This window comes from Lytechinus pictus, chromosome 2 (assembly GCF_037042905.1).
Source record: "Lytechinus pictus isolate F3 Inbred chromosome 2, Lp3.0, whole genome shotgun sequence".
NCBI lineage: Eukaryota > Metazoa > Echinodermata > Echinoidea > Temnopleuroida > Toxopneustidae > Lytechinus > Lytechinus pictus.
Genome location: NC_087246.1, coordinates 38218306 through 38243329, shown reverse-complemented (window position 1 = coordinate 38243329; position 25024 = coordinate 38218306). Strand labels below are relative to the sequence as shown.

The 25024-nt window shown below is 36.5% G+C and overlaps 1 protein-coding gene across 2 annotated transcripts; it reads right to left on the bottom strand.

Annotated features, from left to right (window-relative positions):
* Positions 1 to 432: 432 nt before the first annotated feature.
* On the bottom strand, positions 433 to 25024 carry LOC129254265 (basic salivary proline-rich protein 2-like). Of its 2 annotated transcripts, XM_054892718.2 has the most exons (8): positions 24820 to 24999; positions 19483 to 19559; positions 18700 to 18781; positions 16904 to 17276; positions 9788 to 10195; positions 7477 to 7920; positions 3444 to 3500; positions 433 to 2670 (listed from the first exon to the last, which is right to left on the bottom strand). In XM_054892718.2, the coding sequence occupies exons 1-8, from the start codon at positions 24886 to 24888 to the stop codon at positions 2324 to 2326; spliced, it is 1857 nt and encodes a 618-aa protein (XP_054748693.2). In that variant the 5' UTR covers positions 24889 to 24999; the 3' UTR covers positions 433 to 2323. The 2 variants fall into 2 exon arrangements, with proteins under 2 accessions (XP_054748693.2, XP_054748694.2); XM_054892719.2 differs by lacking the exon at positions 3444 to 3500 and having other exon boundaries at positions 24820 to 25024.

The following is a 25024-nucleotide window of genomic DNA, read 5'->3' as shown; positions in this document are numbered from 1 at the left end:
AATTGTATAATATTGAAAGAACGTTCATCACATCATAGATTGCCATGCCTTTTGATATTTTGGGGGAATGGAGGTAGACTTTTATTTCATTTTTCAATTGAATTTGTGATATTCCATTAAAAAACAGGTATCTGTCAAGAGTCATTTTTACATTTTTGCAATAAGAGATATTACAAATTATACATAGTTTTTGTCACAATTAGCGCAGATTTCTGGGGGGGGGGGTGGACTAATACGCACTTCAAATGAGGATAATATATATTTCATTGGAACCTTGTGGTTCCTGGATTGGGATTAACTGATCCAATAAAGCCTAAAACAATGAAAACAAACACCACATTCCTTCCTATTTAAGTTATTTCGTTCAAACAAATATACCTTACAACATTGAATACTGTACAAATAACAAGCACACAAGTTACCACCAATAAGGAATGTATAAATCAAACAATAGCATGTATATATATTTCTTTCTTTGGATGACAATGATAATAATGATAAAGAAAATACAGTCAACACACTTTCTTCATGATATGCATGCACAAATGAATGACCCTAACATACCATACATCAAAGATTCTTGTAACTTGTAGTAAATTTTGAAAATGTAATAATTACAGTTTTCACCACCAATCTCACTATTTACATGCACCATTTGATTCATTGCCAAGTCCATGACCATGTACATCAATTGGTATTTACACATTTATTTACATATGTTATTTACATTCACTCTAATTGAAAATTATCAAGTTTCAACCTCTTTTCTCCAACTCATGATACAAAAAAATGTCTCTTATGAGTATGAAACCATAACACTCAAATGCATCAGTGAGTTTAATACCCACTACAAATAGTTTTACATGTCATCTCCAACTGTTCCACAATCTATTTTCATAATGATAGATGGGCTAAGCTGCTGAGGTCAGAGAAATTATATTCACATCTTGAGCTAAGTTATGCTAAATTACATCTTGAGCTAAGTTATGCTAAATTACATCTAGAAATGTACTCCATTTACCTTCAAGCATAAATATCTTTCATCATTAATACAAGCACAATTCAAATGAAATGTACCCTAAATGTAAGTGACAAATACAATTTTTTTATGAACAAGAAAAAAAAAAACCAAACTAATAAATCAATGGATGAAAATGAAAGAAATATGGAAAGAAAGAAAGATATATAAGAAAGTAAGGAAGGAACAAAAAATAACCACTACTTGCATATCCATGTAAGAATATCACCTAGTGAATTTGTGTATTCAACAAAGACATGGATTGTCAGTTTAAGTGTATGAAAAAAAAAATATATACATGATGTCATAAGTCAAAGTGAAGACAAGATTAATCATTATTTCTTTCTAAATCAATCAGCTTTATTTCAACATTTAATATTGAACAGTAAATAAAAAAGTTGACCATAAATCAACAGTAGCTTCCAGATGTGTGCCATCCTTCATTAGCTTTTCATTGTGACTATCAACAGGAAAGGATCAATGGTTATGTCAAGGATTATCTGGGGCTACTTGAAGTATTGTTTGAAATCAAAGATCACAACCTGCCCACACAGATCAGGGGCCACGGAACTGTTTTGAAAGTGGGGGGGGGGGGGGGGGGCTGACCATGCAAAAAATCACAATCAGATGGTTATTTTTACGTTTTTGTACCTGGTTTTGGGGAAAAAATGAGGGGGGGGGGGCTGAAGCCCACTCAGCCCCGTTTCCACGGCCCTGCAGATTGTTTCACATTGTAATGTCAGACATGCCAAGTCTCAGCCATAAGGTGTGAAACTCTAGCACTGGGGTCCTTGCTCTTCCATTGATATTTTCTCTTAGAGCTCATCACATCCCATTAACTTAACGCACAACACCTGGTGATCTCATGTAAGGTCATGGCTCCTGCAAAACCATCATGCATTACTGGTATGAACTTGGTATTAATGTTACATCCTAAACATTTTCCTTCATCCTGTTCAGTGTATGTACTTTTCAACCAGGATACATGATGATTAATATGACCATTCATGCGCATTGGATCAATTAATTCCATCCAATTCCATCCTCGTGAACACTTTAAATAGTTATTTCAGAGTTGCTGGAAGGGAGAATCTATTAGGAAATCAGGTACATCTTTCTCAATTTCACACAATCCAATCAAGGAAATCAGTCAATAAATAATGAAATTTTTTGAAATGCATAGCTTTGATGCTAAAACTGTTTGATATTCCAGGAGTCTTCTCGATAATCCCATAGCCCTTAGCAGCTCCGACAAGAGTTACAATGGAAGAATGGATGAACAGGTGACATCCTCTTGTAAGTCCTCTACTGCTGATATCCTCCGGGATATTGGCCTTGGGTATACCCTCCATACCCCCCTCCACCACCGCCACCACCACCACCTTGGCTCTGTGGGGGCGGGGGTCCAGGTTGTCCTCCTTGCTGGTAGCCATACCTAGCCTGATGGGGTGCAGGTGGACCCTGACCCTGTCCTGGGTAGTTGCCATAGCCTCCTCCCTGCTGTGGGTTACCGTACTGACTGGTAGGTGGTGGCATGTTGTTCTGCTGAGGATACGGTTGTCTTTGACCCATCTGGGAGTATCCACCAGGAGGAGGTCCATTGGATGGGTACTGCTGATTGTAGTTAGGCATCTGATTGTACATTGGCTGACCTGTGGATAGGAATATCATTCAGACAACATGTTTGAAAGTTAGTATCAACCAGCATCGAAAGACACCAAAAATAAATTAATCATGAAACAATAAATAGTAAAATGTAAAGGGGAGGGGAGACCCTTGAAAATATTTGTAAAAATCAAGATGTGTATAAAGACAAGGCTTTACACCTTTGGTTCCATATGGTTTGGAAATCTTGTTTATTCAATTGAATGATTTTGTTTAAATAGTTTTAAAAATAGTACACAATTGCTTGCGTTTTCTGAAACATGAACAACCTATGGCAAGGTTACTCATAACAACATACATACTGTACTGTACAAACTGGTCTTTACGCTTAGTCAACCACAAAACAGGAAAAATAAAGATGAATAAGTACACTTATATCTAAATCCCCACATGTAAACTAAAGCTAACAACAGGCATTGAAGGACAAAGAACTACAAACATTTCTAGATGAATGTTAATGGTCTGTGGGTTAATATATGGGGAATTCCATGCAAACGATTCTAGAGAAGGGTTTAGAGATCTAACAAAGGAGAGGGAAAACAGAGGTAGATTTGGATTATAAAAAAGTCAAAAGAGAAAAACAGTTTTCTACATGTGAACCTTGATGAAATTTAATCAAGTAATTCTTTTAAATTTTCGCTTTGTAAACTTTCTTAGGAATGGTTGTATCTAGGGTTTGAGCTTGCATGGAATTATCCAATTGTTGTCAAGGCATTGAATGCCTTCCTTTTTAGAATTATTAATGAAAATGTTTCGTCACTTTGTAATCTGCTTGCGGTCCTTGAATCTCCTTTCCGTTCTTTGCTTTTAGTTGATCCTGCAGAATATCACAAAGATTCAAATATTTTGATGATAGATTAATCCATTCATGATAGAATTGTTTGGTTTGACCCATCATCACTGATGCAAATCACTAAAAGATGTACCAAAAAAAGCAATAAGAACAAAATATGGTGCCCTTCGTCTGCATCACTGGTTTTGTTTGACAAAAAAAATGATGGAATTTTCAAATTACTTTTTTTTAATGTGAATTGGCAACTTCTTTCATTTTTCAAATTCCTTTCTATGCATGCACAAAAATGTTACATTTGTAGTAACAAAATTGTATAGAAGAAAATGCACCAATGAATAACAGGTTACCAAAACCCACTGAAGTTGCCAATTTAAAGGATTAAAAATTATCAAATCAAACTTGAATAATCAAATTCATGAATGGATTAAAAAGACATTACAGGTAGCAACGCTCATTTGCAAAGGTGTCACTATTGATCATTTCTGTTGCTTTGATTACAATGAGAAAAGGCATACATGTACATGTATATCAAATGACACAGCTGTTATTTTTGCAATTTTGCATCATTTTTATCCAAAATTTTATCAACAGCATTCCCAATGAATACTTTGATAGCTCAGACAACACATTGAAATGAACATACTCTATGTTTAATCAATACAATCATATCTTTCCTGAGAAATGCTTATGAATAATGCACTACATTACTCCAAATTAGACTATGATCACATGTAGCTTAAAAAATCTACAGGTACATGTATGCCAAACAATAAATCAGTTTTTATTCTCACAAATGGATATCAACAGCCAACAGAATTAGATTTAAAAAATAATCATCACTTGGCCTTTTTGCAAATAAACAATGCTACCTTTATGTCAGCATATATAAGTCTGCCATTTTCCATATAAATTTGCATTACTTTTGAAATTTAAAAGAAGCAATATAAGAATGATTTAAAGCATCATTGTATTTTACAACAACTGAAAAAGGAGGTAGCTGATAAGGTGTCCACAAAGTGAAACAACTTGTATATACAATGTGTGGCAAACTTGTATGTAACTGAACTGTCACAATTTATTCTTTTATTCACAAAAGAAAGGCAGGAAAGACAGTAAGACCGGCTTACAGTGACATGCATCGTGTTTGCGTAGTATTTGTATTTAAAGTGCTTATAATTTTGAAAATCAACTTATGTAGATCCATGCAAGCAGATACTATAGGTTATTGCATTCAACATTCTTGAGAGAAGTGCCGAGTGAAAGGCTTGTTCCATTTCATCTGGTTATCATGTAGGGTCGGGCAATCACGGAACCTGACCATTCGAGAAAATGGCCCCCTTAATTCCCAAAATGTGTCCACTTTACCCGACCTTTCGAGAAAAGGGCCCCCCAACATTCCCAAAATGACAGGTCCAATTTACCTGATGTTTTGTAAAAAATCATTGCAAGATTCTCGAATGGGCGGATAAACTGAACCTGATGTTTCAGAAATTTAGGGGGCCCTTTTTTTTAATGATGGGGTTACGCGGTTACCTGACCTGACGCGATATCCCCAATGTAATCGCACTAGCCAAGTGAAATATGCACAGGGGCTAAGGGCATGTTACAAGTAACTCTGGTGAAATAAAAAGAGCTTAAATACGCTTTCCTAAACTGCAACAGTAGTTTTGAGAATTCTCTGAAAAATACCCAGTAAGCATTGAAGAGAAGAAAAAAAAATGAGAGGTGTACCCTACTGCATACAATTATATGTGAGAATGGGAAAGTGTGATAGGTAATGCATCTAGCTGGTTTCCTTTGACCACAAATGGTTGGTTCTGGATAGCAGCTGGAAAGATGAAAGAGAATTGGATCTCCTAAATCACACAATGATATCACAGCAACAGCTCAAACGTAATCAGAGGAAAAACAAACGAAAAGGGTGTATAAAATATTTGTGCTTCTAATTATTTGCCATTTGAGTACTCTCTATAAGGGGCTTGTTATAAAAGTTTGGGTGAGTTCCATGTACGTTTCAGGTAAAAAACCACATGGATGTCTGAAGCTAGCCAGACAAGTTTTTCCTCTGGTGTCTTTCAAAGAACTTTAAAGCTAAAAAAGAATTCACATCTATTCAATAATGTATACAGAATTAGAAATGGTGCAGCGCGGTTATGCATGCACAAACAGCACATATCACTGATGCAATGCCCACCATCATGGAATAAGACTCTGAAGATGATGTAAGTTGTTAATTATATTATATTATATTTTCACCCAGATACATTCTGTAGTGCACTTTTGTGGTAGTGTAGTGATTGGTAGCCTATAGCTCAGCTCAATCCCAGCTGAGCCCAAGATTGTCTTCATTCCGTTCCTGGCAAGTGCCCACATTGACACTGAGCACTATACAGTACGTATGTAGTGTGGGAGCTAGGCATCAGGGCCAGTGATGTGACGAGCCAACCCTTGTGTTTGTGTGATTTCTTGTTAGCTTTGTTCTTTGAAAAATACCATAGAAAAACTTGGCTGGCTAGCTTCAGACATTCACAAGGAATTAACCTGGAACTCAACCAACCTTTTATAACAAACAAGTCCTACAATGAAAGTACAGGGGTTGTTATTAACCATATTCATGCAAAAGAAACACTTGGGATTTTCCACAGAAACTTGGAAACTTTGGATTTGATGTAGAGGAAAGGAGAGACAGATAGAGAGAGAGACGGAGAGAGAGAAGGGCAGGGGTGGGTGGAAGCAGGGATCAGAAAAGAAAACCCAAACCTTCTAAATAATGTGCATGTTTTTGTTGTTTGCCCAAAAAGAGTTCACAAACAAATTACATGCAATTAAACTACATGTATGTAAGAGAATAAGGACAAACAATATAACTGAAAATTCATGCAAATGTAACAGAATTAATTATTTCTCTATTAAACAGATTCACACAAAGAGAAGAAAGAAAGAGATTCAAATTAATATAGTAACGGTAATAAAACAAACACTCACAAACTGGTTAATATCACATAGATATGAGCATGAAATCTAATCAATTAGACCTGCCAAATTGAGGAGAATGATTGCACGTGTACTCCTATGAGTACAATAGAATAATTTAAGAAAATGTCTTAAGCTTCCTAATTATAAGCATATTCAATTTATTTCTTACACTTGTATGTAGCTTTGAAAAACAGGCGTATGAAAAAATAATCAAGCATTCTTGAAGGATTCAATTTGACCAAACACTATAAAATTATTGTTCTATTTATCAGAATAGAAATTTATATATAGGAAAGGGAATTAAAATTTTTTCATAGAAGTACGAGTACTTCAAGCCATATGTATAAACCCCTAAACAAATTTTCTTGCATTATCTATATCTGTTTCTTTTTTTAATTCACTGATAAATCATACACAAATACATGTATGCATTGTTTTCAACACTCTAGAGTCTATATACATTTATTGGTCTCAGACGTGACATGCGAGTCTGTGATACATATACTGTATCACTAATTAAAACCCTATGAACATCCAACTGCACCATTCAATAAGAAATGCAGTTCAATTAAAACACCCTTGCAATCGCATGCATATCTTGCCAGTAGCTTTGATCAATTAGTGTCCTCAAATCTAAAAAATCCATATAAACAGTTCCATCAAGTTTGATCAATAATGACATTTGAATATAATTGTCTATGGAGCGCTTCATGAAAAAAAATATATAAAGTTACTCTTGGCGAATCAAGAGGTTGGGGGTCTCATTGCATAAATGTATCTTTTACAGTAACTCTGCCATCCAATAGTAACTACCATGTTAACAGGGCTCAACTGCCAATCAAAATAATGGATTCCACGGAAGATCACTATTGAATGGAAATGTTATGTAACAGGGCAAGGATTTCAGTAGTTTATAACAGTTGTTAGTGACAATGGATGGAAATCACTGAAAATAAAATGATTCTTGAAATGGTGGATGCTAAACTAGGGGTATACTGAGTGAATAGGAGAAAGAGAGACTTACCTTGTGATGGTTGTCTGTAACCTGCCATCTGTTGTTGCCCCCCTCCACCCATCATCATCTGACCACCTTGCCCCCCTCCTCCTCCTGGGCCCTGTGGTCCACCCATCATACCCTGCTGGTGGTGGGATGGGTAACGTTGGGGTGGCATGTTGCCTGGATACTGTGGTGGTGACGGTCCTTGTGGTCCGCCTGGCTGCTGCTGTTGCTGGGGAGGTGGTGGCATGACGGCGTGCTGCGGTGCCTGTTGTTGATGGGGCGGTGTCTGCTGCTGCTGGCTTGGGGGTCCCATAGACTGAGGCGGTCCCATGCTGCCCTGTTGTGGTGGCGGAGGTCCCATGTTAGAAGGTTGTGGTGGACCCATGTTGCCTTGTTGCTGGGGGTGTTGGGGCTGGTTGGGTGGTTGTGGAGGTCCCATACTCGGTTGAGGTGGCACTCCCATGTTTCCTTTGAACATAAATACATGCATTCAATTAAGATTAACACACCAAACAAACACCCCAATAATGGGTATATTCTTCATTGTACTGAATAAACAAAGAATTAATCTAATGGTACTGTATTTATCAAATTTAACACTTATGCTTTATTATATGTTGTTTTTTACCTTTGTAAATGTATGTATTATTATATATATATATATTGTGAATGGTGCATTTCAAGAATTGTGTGTAATAGCATGCAATCAGTAGATCAATAATACAGATGTCTGTAGGTATATTTAAAAAACAAGTGGAGCACCTCTGGCAGTCTCGCCTGCATTAAACCCTTTGATATAGCAGCAGTGCTGACTTTGAAAACAGCTATTAAATAATCATTCAGACATAAAACACTTAAATGATTAAATACTATGTCCATTGACCCAATACTTGATTACCCTTATGTCCAAGTTTCATGAACTAGGTCCATATACTTTCTAAGTTATGATGACATTACAAAAACTTAACCTTGGTTAAGATTTCAATGTTGACGACGCCGTTGTCGGAAAAACGGCGCCTATAGTCTCGCTCTGCTATGCAGGCGAGACTAAAAATGATATTAGGTTTTTTTCCCAAGCAATAATAACACTGTCCCACATGTGCCCAAGTGTGTTGGTGATATTCAGTTTGATTGTTTAACAGCTAAGATTTCATGATGTCACAAATTTCAACTGTACCAGATCTAGATCTATGATGACCTAGTGACAATTAACCTTGTTTTTACAAACTCTCTAATAAAATTGGTGTTTACTGTCTGCCACTAAGTGAGCTGAAAGTCCTGAAGGGGGGGAGGGGCCTTTTAAGTCCTCCTTAAGATCTCAGCCGCGGATTGTGTGATCGCGATGAAAATTTGCATGAAGGTAGAGAATGATATAATCTATGCCACTGCATAGATAAATTGCACAAAATTCAAATATTTTTTTATATTAATTAATTATGCTTATTTATTCATAAAATCATACTTTTTGCTCTAATTCACTAAAAAAGAGCTCCTAGAAAGCTAATTTTTTTGGTGAAAATATTATTTGTGGCATTCCTAACAAGTAACATCTAAAAATGAAAAAATCTGCTACCAAAATCAATTTATGTACCATATCTTATTGTTTTTAAAATTTTTGTATTTCTTTCTTTTTATATCTTATTTTCGTTTCTTTTCGACGAAATTCATTAAGGACATTATTTCAGTCATAAATAGCATCAAATCAAATAACTGTTATCAATTAAAGAGAAAATTATCACTCATTTACGAATTTTAGATGAAACAGATTTTGTATTGACTTTGTACATGACATATACACTTTTGAGCAATTTTGGTCTGACATGCACTTATCATAATTTTTTTATAAAAAAGTTTTATTTCTTAACCTCGTGCCCGGGCATCACAAATTTTATCTCAAAAGTTGGGCGAGACTAGAAGGTAAAAAGTCAGCGAGCGGCGCAGATATATCGCAAAAAATGTTGAAGGGGGGGGGGGGGGGGGCTGAAAAGGACTCCCCAGGATCAACAAGAATTTGATCGTAGCAACAAGGGAACGGCTACCAGCTACCACACTGCAGGACAGAGCACCATTGTCAATCCTTCTTTCCGAGGACGATCAAGGCATGGAATACTCCTCCCAACAAAATCAATGCCTCTTCTCCAAAAGCCTTCCGCCTGAGATTGGCGGAAGGCCAGAGCTAAATCAAATGGGACTTTTTACTTGCACCTGTATATATTTTGCACTGCACACCTAAACCTGGCCATACACACATGCCAAATAAACCATCTGCAAGAATCTTCAATCCTGAAGGAGGCATATTTAACCAATAGAATAATACCACAATCCTAATCATCACCTTGTTGTGAGTAGCCCATATTGGGTTGCTGGTTGGGATGTGTTTGCTGCTGTTGTTGACTTGGTGGTCCCATGCTCTGCTGTTGTGGTGGTTGAGGTGGAGCCATACCGGACTGTGGCTGTTGTTGCTGCTGCTGCTGCTGGGTGGACGTTGGTGGTGCCATTGACTGGGGTGGACCCATGTTGGATTGCTGTGCATGTTGTTGTTGTTGCTGCTGCTGTTGTTGTTGTTGTGGCTGCTGGTTTGGCGTTGGTGGTGCCATTGACTGGGGTGGACCCATGTTGGACTGAGGTGCCTGTTGTGGTTGCTGGGGCAACTGTTGTTGTTGTGGCATTTGCTGTTGCTGCTGGGGTGGCTGCTCAACCTGAGACTGTGGAGGTGGTGCTGGACCTGGTGGCATCATTCCTCCTGTGAAAATATATGGTTTGATACTTAAAACATTAAATCAAACCATGATCCCCCATTGTTCAGTATGCGAATTGAAACTGGGGAAAGAATTGCTCTTATGATAAATTGATAAAAAAAAATCTTGTATATAATGACATCTTATTCAGTTACTACAGACAGAGCTACAATGTAGTTTTATGCAATTCTTTCTCATCTGAGATAAATACATTATCAATAAGTTCATAGGCTTCTGGTTTATTTTTTTCACAAGATATGTATTTAAAAAAATTCAGATCTATATTTCTGGTTCATTTTCATTAATTTGTGTAATGGAAGAGGCTAAAATGACGAATATGAGGCCATTGTGAAAAATGAAATGTACAATTCAATAAAAATTAGAAATTGCCAAGGAAACCAATCTTCACAATTACTCCATAGGGGTAACAATCACATCACTATCAAATTAATAACTAATAATCACTGAAATTATTGTTCATACATGGACGCATATAATTTATGCAATGCAGCTATTAAAATTTCATAAAATTAGGTTTTAAGGATACTTAAACACAATTACACAAAAAATGAAAAATAATGACTTCGTTGTCAAATGAAATCTAAATATTTAGAAAAGTTGAAAGAAAAGAGGATTGGTAAAAGCCATCTTTGACTGAAGGGGACAAAAGTACATGGAGTAGATACACTAACTGCTACACACAAAAAAACCCACAACAATTTATTCATAACATGATTGAAGAAAAAAATCATGTGAAGAAAGGAAAGCATAAAATTCATGACGAGATAATAGAATTCTGAAAAAAGAAAGGAATTCATTAAAATAAAATACCACAGTCCTAGTACAATATACAATTCTATTAACAAAATTAATCAATCTACAATGTATTAAAAATAATATAAAAAATAAAGCAAAATATATGTTTACTTTTCAGAAAATGAAACAAGATTTTTTAACACAAAAATTAGAGACCAAAGGGGATAGATAGGGTTAATCTACCTCCAGAACGAATCTAGAGAAGACCAACATCAAAGCAATGAATGAATGAATGAATGAATAAATAAATAAAATAGCAAATTTTGATTGAAATCAGATGGAAATGCTAAAGTTAGAGAATCTTCAAAGGGCAAATCTATCCAAACAAAAAGTTGATTTGTATAAAAGAAATATCAAACAAGCATAACACTGAATAGTTCATCAAAATCGGATGTAAAAAAACATTTAAGAGTTTTTCTGAATTTCCCAAAACATTTACATGCAAATCCTGCTCATAATGTAAATATGGGAACCCAAAACGTCACCCTCTCACTATTTCCTTTTTATTTTGTAAAATATGAAATATTTTTATTTTCTCCTCTTTATAATGCAAAAAAAGTTTTAGTCCTCTCTGAAAATGTGGCACTACCACTGTTGTAACCTCTTGTGAAGAGTCTCTTTAATTTCAAATCTGCAATATCTATAAAAAAAAGGTGACATCATCAACTTTCTCATTAGCACCTACATAAATCACTGTGTTGTGCATACAGTGTATTTATGAAAAACAAGCCCAATTTTTAAATATCAGAACTTTCTTATTTCACATGGGATTTGATGAAATTTTCAATGTTATGCTTGAATATATATATATATTTTTTTAATTGTAAGATCAACTTTTCACTGGGGTGGACTTGACCTTAATTTGTATGGATTCTAAAAATGATCAGGATGCGTCCTTTGGGCTGTAACAAGGTTTAACACTTTTTTGTTAATTTCTACTTCAATAAACTTCAAATTTTTTCAATTTCTACTCTAAGAATGCAGACCATGGTTTAGGCTCCTAATAGAATCTAAAATGATTCTTACTCTAACACTTTGTATTTCGACGAAGGGAGAGATATTTAAGCATATCTCTGAATAAAAAGGAAATACTTGCAGATGTATAGATTCTAAAGAAAAGAGAAAAAGACAATTTCCATAATACTGATTTATGACAATCAAAGAGTTGTAGCAGAAGTTGTGACAAAAGATGTGATATTCCCAAGAATACCAACCCTACATTCTGTTTCATTAAACTTGTTATTGATACCAATTTAAAATCTCCAGCTAGATGCTCGTGAAATTGTGGAATATGATTGGTTGAATTTTTTCTTTATATAATCCTAGCAGATAAAAAGCTTTCTGCAACAGGTGTGTATACATTACTGACTTGCCTTGGCATTAAAACTGACATTCCTACATTGTAATACATGTATCTCAATAAATACACACATAGAAAACTGGGAGCAACTATTGACAATTAGAAGTAGCTGGGAGTCCAATTATTGCAGGATAACATAATGGGCTTTTGAAAGGCAACACGACAGATAAATCAAGCAACAACATCAACTTTGTGTCCTGCCTTGAGATTGATGCCTGGTGATTGCATTGCTGCTTGGATGGTAGCCACCGGATGGTGAAGTGTTGTAAGATGAGGTAGAAACATTGCTACCGCCACTACCACCAGAAGTACTGCTGGATTCACCACCACTGGTACTTCCGGTGTTGGCAGAGAGAAAGTTTTCACTGGGTGTATTTGATTGACTAGTCCCGCTTACTGCATTAGATGTGGTCAGATGATCATTGCGAGTGCTAGGTACTAGAAATAGAATCATCAATGGGAAAGAAAATTTCCTCTGATGTATGTAATTCATCAGGATACCACCATCAAAGTCAATAGAAATCCTCATGTTTTCAAATGAAGTGACATTTGCTCTTACGACAACTGCACCTCCGCGAATTTCTTTGAAGGTATAAGGGGAAAGTTATAGTTTTGATCGGGTTTTTTATTCAGAATTATTCGAGGATAAGGACTGAGGTTAAGGTAAGTTTTGGAGCTCTGAATTATGTTTGGCTTAATGCGTGCATTTTCAGTAGGAGCAAATGTCGCAGGAGCAAATATCATGGAACCATATTTACAGTTATCTGAAATCTATAGATTATCCTTTAATACTTATTCTTAATACTGGAGGCTGTTTCGTAATACCGTTTGTAAAACTTAGCATGACTTTACAAAAAAGGGTGTACGTTAAATCGGATTCTTGATCAACTCCCATCAGCTAAAATTAAAATATGACCTGGGCAGGGCTTCAGAAAGCCGTTTGTTAAGTTCTGCACAATTTTTCGCACAACTCACTGGAAAATGTTTTTACATAGGAATACAATATCTATCACAGAGCTGCCAAGTTGTATTTTGCATTTTCAGTATTCTTATCCCCCAAAATCAGTATTTTGACAAAAAAAAATCAGTATTTTTACCGTGTGAGATAAATATGCAGACCTGCCAACCTCTGTGAATGAAAAACTGTATTCTGTGATAAAAAAACTGTTTTTTCCCCCAAAAATGCTTTGTGCACTCGCTCATCACGGGGCATAAGCTGCATGCAAGCTAAAATGCGCACTGCTCTTGCAGATGAAAAAAAAACATTAAAGCATGTGTATATCTTCACCCTGGGTTTAACAAAATGATTGAAAAAAAAACAAGTTACCTGAAATTACATTGATCTAATAACCATACTTGTGTACGTTTTATGAAATAGAGACATAGAGAGATTATTTTTCTCAATAAATTACGATTTAGTAAAAAAAACAAAAAAAAGTATTTTTCTAAGAAAAAACGTACTGCCGTATTTTGGTTGCAAAAACGTACTAAATACGGCTAAACGTACTGGTTGGCAGGTCTGTTATCACCAGAAAGGGTCACCAGTTGTACGACAAGTCATGCATTAAGCCATTAAGCCATGAAATAGCCCAAGAGTAAATCTAAGCTCTTGTTGTTAAAGGTCAAGTCCACCCCAGAAAAATGTTGATTTGAAATCAAACTAGCAAAACGCTGAAAATCTCATCAAAATCGGATGTAAAATAAGAAAGTTATGACGTTTTAAAGTTTCGCTTAATTTCACAAAACAGTTATATGCACATCTTGGTCGGTATGCAAATTTGCAGCCTGATGACGTCATCCACTCACTATTTCTTTTGTATTTTATTGTATGAAATATTCTAATTTTCTCCTCCTTGTCAAGTGAAACAAAGTTTTATTTCTCCCTGAACATGTGGAATTACCATTATTTTAACAGTTTATGGTTAAGTTAAGTTGGTCCTTATTGTCAAATCTGTAAAAATTGAAATATTGTATTATTCAAACAAGAAGAAACAAAAGAAATAGTGAGTGATGGACATCATCAACTCTCTCATTTGCATATCACTGAGTTGTGCATTTAACTGTTTTGTGAAAAATAAGCGAAACTTAAAAATGTCATAACTTTCTTATTTTACATCCGATTTCGATGAAATTTGCAGCGTTATGTTTGTTTGATTTTTCTCTATCGATTCAAATCAACAATGTTCTGGGGTGGACTTGACCTTTAACAAGCACTTCAATGCAAAATTTATTATTTGCCGAAAATTGATGAGGAATGTTGCAAATTCAGCTCTCCCTTATTAGAGCACCAGGGATAATTTTGGGTATGTCATTTAGCACAATAACATGTTTCAGTCATTAGTAAAGTAAACTTCTTAGTGGATTACGACCCTTTCCCCACAAATAATAAAACAACGACCGCCAACTCAACAAATAACCCAATGGCCCTTATTCTGAAGTCAGGTTTAATTCAGATAAAAAATTATGTTTATATTGTATATCTCTTATGCTTACTATTTTGTTTTTCCTGATGCTTTCAGAATAAAGAACAATACTTCAAAATAGTTCAGTTATTATTCCCAGACAGTTATGAACAATTTGAGTGTCAGTGAGTTAATAAATTGGATGTGTACTCTCACAGATTTGTGTCCCAATTGGCTCTCCATAGTTAAACCACAACTTAACAAGTGGAACGCCTCTGGCAGTCTCGCCTGCATTACGCAATTTAATATAGCAGCAGTGCTAACTTTGAAAACTACTATAAAATAATCATTCACAAAAACATCATTCATATAATGACATAATACCACGTTCATTGACCATAAATGACATTTGAACGGAGACTTAAGACTGTCAACTACACCCATGTCCACATTTCATTCACTCTATCTATAAACTTTCAAAGTTATGATGGCAATTCAACAATTACCCCAACATTGCCTAAGTTTATTGACCTTAACTGACCTTTGACCTTGGTTTTGTGACCTGAAACTCACAGGGGATGTTCAGTGATACTTGATTACTCTTATATCCCAAGTTTTATGAACTAGATCCATAAACTTTCAGAGTTACGATGGTAATTCAACAAATACCCCCAACTCGGCCAAAGTTCATTGACCTTTAATGACCTTTGACCATGGTCATGTGACCTGAAACTCGTACAGGATGTTCAGTGATACTTGATTACTCTTTTGTCCAAGTTTTATGAACTAGATCCGTAAACTTTCAGAGTTAGGATGGTAATTTAACAAATACCCCCAACACGGCCAAAGTTCATTGACCTTAAATGACCATTGACCATAGTCATGTGACCTGAAACTCGCACAGGATATTCAGTGGTACTTAATTAACCTAATGTTCAAGTTTCATGAACTAGATTCATAAATTTTCAAAGTTATGATGGTAATTCAACAAATACCCCCATCTTGACCAAAGTTCATTGACCCTAAATGACCTTTGACCTTGGTCACGTGACCTGAAACTCAAGCAGGATGTTCACTTTTACTTGATTAACCTTATGCCCAAGTTTCATGAACTAGGTCCATATATTTTCTAAGTTATGATGTCATTTCAAAAACTTAACCTTCGGTTAAGATTTTGAAAATAATTCTCCCAACATGGTCAAAGTTCATTGACCCTAAATGACCTTTGACCTTGGTCATGTGACCTGAAACTCAGGCAGGATGTTCAGTAATACTTGATTAACCTTATGGCCAAGTTTCATGAACTAGGTCCATAGACTTTCTAAGTTATGATGTCATTTCAAAAACTTAACCTTAGGTTAAGATTTGATGTTGACGCCGCCGCCGTCGCCGTCGGAAAAGCGGCGCCTATAGTCTCGCTCTGCTATGCAGGCGAGACAATAAACCAGGGATTGATTTAAACACGAGTTCAGAATATCGGCCACTGAAACACAACTGAAGTAAAATGTGATCATACTGGATAAAACTTATTACTTTTACTTTCTGAGTTGTGTTGAAATACAAGTTTATTTATTGCTAAAGGGTTTTGATCAAATGATATTTTATCTCCATCGTCCTTTAAACCAGATAATGTTTATTTTACAAAGTAATTATATTGTATGAGCTATTAGAAGTATTAAACAAATGTAACCTTTTTCAATAATAAAGGTGATTTCTTTGTACATGTATATATTCTTAAGTACAGTATATTCAAGGAAACTATGCTCCTGGATCATAAAGCTTTACAATACTAGTTGCTCCCAATGAAATATTATGAGAATTCTTAAGCTCAGCAAAATCAATGCTACTTGACAAAATTCAGAACTGTATCGTTCTTGCACGAGTCCTGAAGGTGTCTTTCCATTGCTAAACCGGGCATCCATTAAAAAACAACAACAAAAGATTCGGAAAGTCAATGTGAAAGATGCACAGCACACTTCATACTCATATTCAGGTAACATGCATTTCTCTCACCGTCATTCCCACAATCTTCATTCATATGATTGACAAGGGGAATAGCAATGGAAAGACTTCAAGATTACTAGGTGAAAGACACTGCCGTGACTTTTGTTATGTCTGATCAAAGCGGTGATTACCTTGCATTTGTGGCGAGTTGACGCTAGCTGACGTGACTGGTGGAGGTTGCATGGGTCCATTAGCCATCTGCTGCGGGGGCGGTGTCTGCATTAGAGTAGCACCTTGTGGAGGTGCGCTACTGGTAGACGGTGACTGGCTACTCACAGGGGTACGACCTGGGGGTGTAGGTCCACCACTAGTAGGGGGTCCACCACCACCACTATTTCCTCCACTACCACCTCCACCACTACTATTATTACCCCCAGTAGCAGGTCCACCACTCATTCCCATAGGTCCAGGGCCAGGTGGCATGTTTGTGTTACTGCCTCCTCCTCCTCCTTGCATTGAATTTGGGTACTGTTGGTTTGGAGGCATATTGCCTTGATTGGGAGCCTATAGCAAAGTTTTGAAAAGAGAGAAGGACAATCAAAAGAAATAAAGAGATGGTATGACAAGAGAACAGGAAAATGAATAATAGATTAGAGGTATTAATTTTGCATGCTTAAGAAATAATAGCTTTGGATACAAAAAATGAGCATACTGGGTGATTTCAAGTTCAGTGTTGACCTTTTGGTGTTGGTGTTAGGTCAATTTTTACACGATTATAACACCAAACATAAAATGAAGATGGTTCTGATAAGTCACTCACTAGTTTTTGAGATGTCAATAATGTGATCTGGATCCATTTTACAAACTCAGAATAGATTTTGGAGCTAGGGGAAGCAATCCAAATTCCAACACTAACACCAATACCAATGCCAACACCGGACTTGAAATCGCCCACCGGAGAGATAGACTTGAATGATTTTTTACTCCCCGCCATCTTCATTATGAAGATCATCAACATAATTTGATGCAACTGTCAAAGATCAGCCAATCGCACAGCATGTGCACACATTCACACTAAACATACGGTATGCTGCTTTTGGCTACATCGGCATTGACCCAAACATCTGCTGACGTCACTTCACACAGCAGAAAGAGGCGGAGCCAACCTTCCAAGATCTTCAAACAGTAGCTGAAGCGTGAACTGAGAATCGTCAGGGCTCGGGCATTTGGAACATGGCATCTGAGTGAGCGTCACATAACATTTGTGTCAATCGGGTAGCTGGCTCTGTCAGCAGCAAATACGTATGTCCAACACCACCCTCTGAATACAGGGAACGCGTACCTTTAATACTCTTATTGTAATATCACATACATGTATAATGACCGAGATAAGTGAAGTTTAGCAAATTAGGACAATAAAATATCAACCCAACATGAGAGAAAATCATATTCCTTGACCCCCCTCCCAAAAAAGGTTTTCTCAAATTCAATGACAAATTTTTTGATAAAATTGTATTCACTAGCTTCACCTGCAAACAGGAAAAACATAACATGCAATCTAATAACTTTTATTCCATGCTCTTTTAGTAATTTTATTTTTAGTCTTTTAAATGTCCTTCAAATGATTGTGCCTCAACACAATCACATTACATGAAGATACATGAAAAATAAAAATCCATATTTTATTTTTCAAAATAGAAATCTGAGAATAGAAATATTCTGAAAATTCACTTTGGCCCAATTGATCGGGGACCCGGCAGCCACTGTGCAGCGCCAGATCAACGAGGCTCTATCCCTTGAATGTTAAACATAAAACAAGGTAGCAGCAACTCCCATCTTTATACGTCTTTTGGTCTGACACGGCCAGGGTCTGACCTCCCGGTTGTGAGACGGATGCTCTGCCAACTGAGCCAACACATCGGTGTATGTACATGCGTTTGGTGTAGACTTTAGAGAATACTTAAAAACCTGGAACAATAATCCTTACGGGAAGAAGTTGCTGCATTCCTTGGTTAGAGTCAGCTATCGTGGCAAGGTAGACAAGATTACGATGGAGGATTTGCTGATACCTGTACAGAGAGAGGGGAAAAGAGATAATAACAAAATAAAATAATATGTAAAAATAAAAAATAGGTACACAATTTTCTTTAAAATAGGTTTCAAAGTGGGCTAGAAATCTATAATTTCATAGCTGACTTCTATATCACATTAATTGTTATAGGACTGATGGTAAAGGTGGAACTAATCTAAGAACATGTATTTGAATTCTGCTTCTTCATAACATCAGTACTAGAAGATGCTCAAACCAGAGATTCTGATAAAAATATAAAAGCAAGCAATAAAAAAAGCAATACTTTTGAAATGCAAATTGATTGTCAATATGAATTAAGAAACAAATCATTCCATATTCAACAACAGATCTGTCTTGAAATTACTTTACAATCTGGTTTGATTACATCTATATCAATATTGAAAGCAAATTAGTCGACAGCACATGCATGTAGTGTTCAGGGGTGTGAGTGGTCACAAATAAAAAGATCTGAAAAAGCTGAGAGTATTGAAAAATTCTGAAATAGAAAGAGCTCCCATAGTTTTTGTACAGAGGAGAGCCAAATATAAGCTGAAATTCAGCTGAAAATCAAAACAAAAAAATCTGAACTCTCACACCCCTGAGTGTTAAAATGCCCAGTATTGCCCCTGGTGTAGAACCTACCGTACTCAAAATGACATAGGAAATTATAGTAAATAAAAAAGAGAATATGATACTTACTGTGAAGCTTCAGATGCTCTTCCTTTATTCTGGTAATCACAGATTGTCTGGATAAGCTGATTATTTTCATCTAACATCTGGAATCAAAATAAAAATAGATTCATAATTAAACAAGTGGAATGCCTCTGGCCGTCTCACCTGCATCACGCGATTCAATATAGCAGCAGTGCTGATTTTGAAAACTACTATAACTCGCACAAGATGTTCAGTGATACTTGGTTACTCTTATTTCCACGTTTTATGAACTAGACCAATACACTTATAGAGATATGATGGCAATTCAACAAATACCCCCAACGTGGCCAAAGTTCTTTGACCTTACATGACCTTTGACCTTGATCATGTGACCTGAAACTCGCACATGATGTTCAGTGATACTTGATTACTATTATGTCCAAGTTTTATGAACTAGACCAACACACTTTCAAATTTATGGCTGTAATTCAACAAATACCCCAATTTGGCCAAAGTTCATTGACCCTAAATGACCTTTGACCTTGATCATGTGACCTGAAACTTGCACAGGATGTTCAGTAATACTTGATTACTATTATGTCCAAGTTTCATGAATCAGATCCATAAACTTTCAAAGTTATGATGGTAATTCAACAGATACCCCCAATTCGGCCAAAGTTCATTGACCCTAAATGACCTTTGACCTTGGTCATGTGACGTGAAACTCATGCAGGATGTTCAGTGATACTTGATTAACCTTATGTATAAGTTTCATGAACTAGGTCCATATATTTTCTAAGTTATGATGACATTTCAAAAACTTAACCTTAGGTTAAGATTTTGATGTTGATTCCCCCAACATGGTCTAAGTTCATTGACCCTAAATGACCTTTGACCTTGGTCATGTGACATGAAACTCAGGCAGGATGTTCAGTAATACTTGATTAACCTTATGGCCAAGTTTCATGAACTAGGTCCATATACTTTCTAAGTTATGCTGTCATTTCAAAAACTTAACCTCAGGTTAAGATTTGGTGTTGACGCCGCCGCCGCCGTCGCCGCCGCCGCCGCCGTCGGAAAAGCGGCGCCTATAGTCTCACTCTGCTATGCAGGTGAGACAAAAATCATCATTTCTGAGTTGTGAAACAATTGGAAGACAATAATGTATCATTATTATATCTATTAAAACAATCCTAGCCACCTGTATAAAGGGGAAGTTTTAATAAAAGCAGAAAAACATTGGTGAAGGATTGATGAAAATCTATTTAAGAACAGAGTTATGAATTTCTAAAGCTTTGATTTTGTGACCCCACAGATGAGCAGCTCCCTCATACATTGTATGATATGAATTCCCTAAAATTACATTTTTCTTAAAAAAATTGAAAGCAGTTTTACCAGTGCGGAGGATATATCAAACACGTGATTTGGTATGCTCTTCTATAAGAAGAAATAGTTTTGTTGTGTTCCATTAAATATTTTGAATTTATGGAATTCATATCACATGATATACAATGTATGGGCCCTATGGGTAATCTACTCACATATAATGTAACAATACATATTAGAAAATTCAAAAAGTCATAACTCTTGATTCTTTGATGGAATATTCAACGACCCTTCACCAATATAATTTCTGCTTAAAAACCAACTAATCGTCAGGGTGGAATTCCCCTATAAAAATTGTATGAAATCTACAGTAGTTTCAATGACAATGCAATATTCTTACTGGAACTAAATTATTTTTCAGATTTTTGTACTAAAACAAATTTGTCAAAATATTGCCATTCTCATTCACTGGGGACTATAATTATTTCTCACTGGGGACAAGGTTATACATGTATCTTAAACTTGAGCAATGCCACTGGGTCCATAATCTTGAGTTCAGGCTTCTTTAATAGAGACCTGCATCCACTCACACTAACGCAAGGATCATATAGAGTAAGCTGCCTATAATTTGACACGTTAAGCTTTTTTTGCAATATTTTTGTTTTAAAATATCTTTAAAAAAAAAGAAAATTTGCACCAATATTTGCCTCTTTTTAATTGCAATGTTTATTTTCTTCTTCGATCTCAATATTTCATAAAATCTTGAAATGTATCGCCATTTTTTGTGCCTGCCATTCGACAGCCTCCGTTCGACATACTTTAAAAAGTCAATGCTCGCGAGCACCACTAAATCACAACCTGGAAGTTGCAGCGGCCATTCGCTCCTGCATTCACTCGGACCACGTGTCGAATGGAGGCCTACGGCACTAGCATGCCGTCATCTTGATTTCTGTGCAAATTCAATGCAGTAGAGTTTTTCAGTTTTTTCTATTTCAATTGGTCGTTTTGAAGATCCTAAGTTTGTGAAAAAGTTTGTGAACTTGGAACAAACTCACAGATTTCTTCGCGTTTACCGCATTTTTCGGTGACCCCACTTCTTAAATCTGAGCTAAGCTCTGGAAATATGGCAGTATCTGCATTTTTATGGAAAATGTTTACTTTTTAAAGGGGATTTTTTAGTTCGAATCGGGACTTGCATGTGGTGATTGATAATGCCTTTGTATAAATCTGCGTTAAGTGTGTGTTGTGGTGATTGACTGTGTTGGCTTATGAATAAGTTTGCCATGTCAAATGGAGGTACCATGTCTAATTCTGGGTGTGCTATTCTATAAACCTCGCACATGAAATGCAGTGTTCTGTGGCATGGGATTTTCAAATAGGGTCTGGTCAGGAAACTTTCCACTTCAGAAGAGAGGTAGCCTACTGTTTGCACAGTGGCAAATTGTATAGAATAGATAGCGTAGCGTTCAACGCTAGCGGGTGTGTACACTTTGATTATTAAATGACGTCATCTAGCCACTGCCGAGAGCCAATTTATGAATGAAAATATAGTAAGCATGCGCAATGCAAGCCTTCCAGTCCCCCACACAGTATTCCATCAAAACAAGAGTGCAATTCTCTATCACCTCGTACCAAAATCAACCTAGAATTTCACTTTCCTATATTTTATAGGAATTATGAAAGCTATTCTTGGAGGATCTGTTTTCTCACCAATATCATACCGCACAGGAAAGCAAATTTCGATTACTTCTTGCTTTTCTGTCAAAATCTTACGAAGTAGCGTCGATATGGCATCGTGTTCGTCAATTGATTTCCGGGTTTCAGAGCGTCACGTGAATGTGCATGAAATTGCCAAATCTAGATAAATTTTTATCGATACTGGAGCGATCCGATCATGAACCAAGACCATGTCACGCATAGACAATGTGACCTGATATTGTTATCGCTATTGATACTTTCACACGTGGTCCGAAGGAATTATTTTGCCGACCATGTAGTCAAGACGTGATCTGGGATATGGGCCAATCAGCGGTCTCCGAACCGCTGTGCAGAGATGGTCTATCCGTTGTACACAGTCCATGGACAATTTGCCACTGTGGTTTGCCTAATAATTACAGTACTCCCTAGTTTAAATCATTATGACAAGTCGAATGCCTCTGGCATTCTTGCATGCATTACGTGATCCAAAATAGCAGCAGTGCTGACTTTGAAAACAATATTTGGCGCTAATGCAGTTTCGGACTGGCTATCGAGACATGTTTACCAGAATGCATCACGAGTAGTGTGTCATCCATCCGGGTGGATGAACCTCTATGGCTTCGTGATATTTTTTTCTTTTTCGATTTGTCACGATCAAACACCATTGAACGAATCAAGAGTAGTGACGGTCAAATATGACTAATGGCGACAATAGTCAATTATGACTAATCGCCACTCAAACCAACATAAGAAGAAGAAGTCACCGGAGGTGGAAAAATCGGTGAGTTTTTAGTAATTTTTCATATTATTTTCAGCAATTACTCATTTAAGTATCACACTTGATCTAGTTCGATAAGGTCATGATGTTTGGGTGAGGGAAGGGGAGGAAAATAGTCAATGATTTTTTTGGCCATGCTAGTGTATACACCCAAAACTAGGTTATATATTATAACCTCGTTCGTAGGATGAGTGCCTCTACCCACCTATGGGTACATTACCGCCGCCGTGCACAGGATAACCGCTGGCACGGCACTTGCAATAAGTTTTTTATTCTTATGTAAAAATGTGAAATTTATCTACATTTTACATGAAGTAAGCTTTGGATATGAAACTTACCAAACGATATGAAGCCAATTTCAATTCCTCTCTGTCTTTCTGGTACTTTATATCGATGATTTTACTTGATGTCAAAGCAGGCATGCGGCCAATTCGCTGGTTTTCTCTATACGCACAGAGAGGGCGCGCGATATTATTCAATAAACTTGCTTGTTTACGTCGTTTACGTCAGATCAGCTGTACTGCTGGTTGCGTTCTAGGCGCTCCGCATTTTTTTCGCTGTTCAGCGTTATTTTATGATGTAGCGCCATCAGCGATTATACGTGAGAAGCCTGTTGATTTTTTTGGTACAATTTCCCATTATGCGCCGGCGACTTGAATCTAGACTGTTCGATAAGAAAAATTCGCATTTCGATTGTTGTTTGCGTAATTTCCACCGCAGTATTAAGGATCCGACGGAGTATCTTGGCTGAGATTTGAAGGTAAGCGTTTAAAATCCCTTTTTATGAATATTTTGGAGCATAGTTTGAAAATTAATTCAATGAACAGATTTAGATGAATAAATTTAGTATATTGTGAAGATTTTGGCGTGTGTCATTCTCTCACATTCATGTGATGAATGAAAACGTCAAAATTCATTATGAAATGACATGCGTTGTGCGAGGTTAGTATATAGTGAGGGATTGTATTACCGACCGGCCTTGTATTACCGAACGCGCGCATTGTATGCATCAGAAAATAATTTCATACGCTAAAAACTTTGCAACATCCTTCCAAAGGGAACATGAATAGAAAGATGATGAAAAATGCTCAAATACACATTTTCAAAGTCTTAATATTCTAAAAATAATAAAATATGGTCAAAATAGCTCATTAGTGATTTTGTTGTTTTCTTAACTTTTCCCATAGAAAACACACGTTCGGTAATACGATACCTTTTCAAGTGACCAAAAAATTTTACGTCCGAAGAGGGGTCCGATTGGAAGTTGATATTCATATTGTAAAATAGAAAAACGATTTCGGCAAAATTGTTACATATTTATATTTTGTAGGTAATTGTGTATTTATGGTGAAAGTTTGGTGAATTTTTTTAGAATAATGTGTTTGATATGATTGAATTCATGAAAAGTGTTCGGTAATACGATCCACTTCCATACTAACCTCGCATGTTAATTGTGTGAGTGGCCTCTACCTAAGTTTGGATTCCTTTCATGAAAAGCTACAGATGGGACTAGACACTAAGAGTAAGACAGACCATCCTACACCTAACGTTAGTACAGATACCACATTCAAATCACTCACCTTCTGGATCGTTGCTTGATCGGGAACCGATTTTCCCCTCTGACGGGGAGGCATGAATGCTAAAGACATGTCTAGGATTCAATTATTCCACATCCAAAGACTAAAAAAAAGTTTGATATTTTTTCTTCTCTCAGTCAGATTCGACCGCGAGCGACCGTGGTTAAGTTTTTCTTTGTGCGCAAAAATATATTGTGCCGCCCTCATC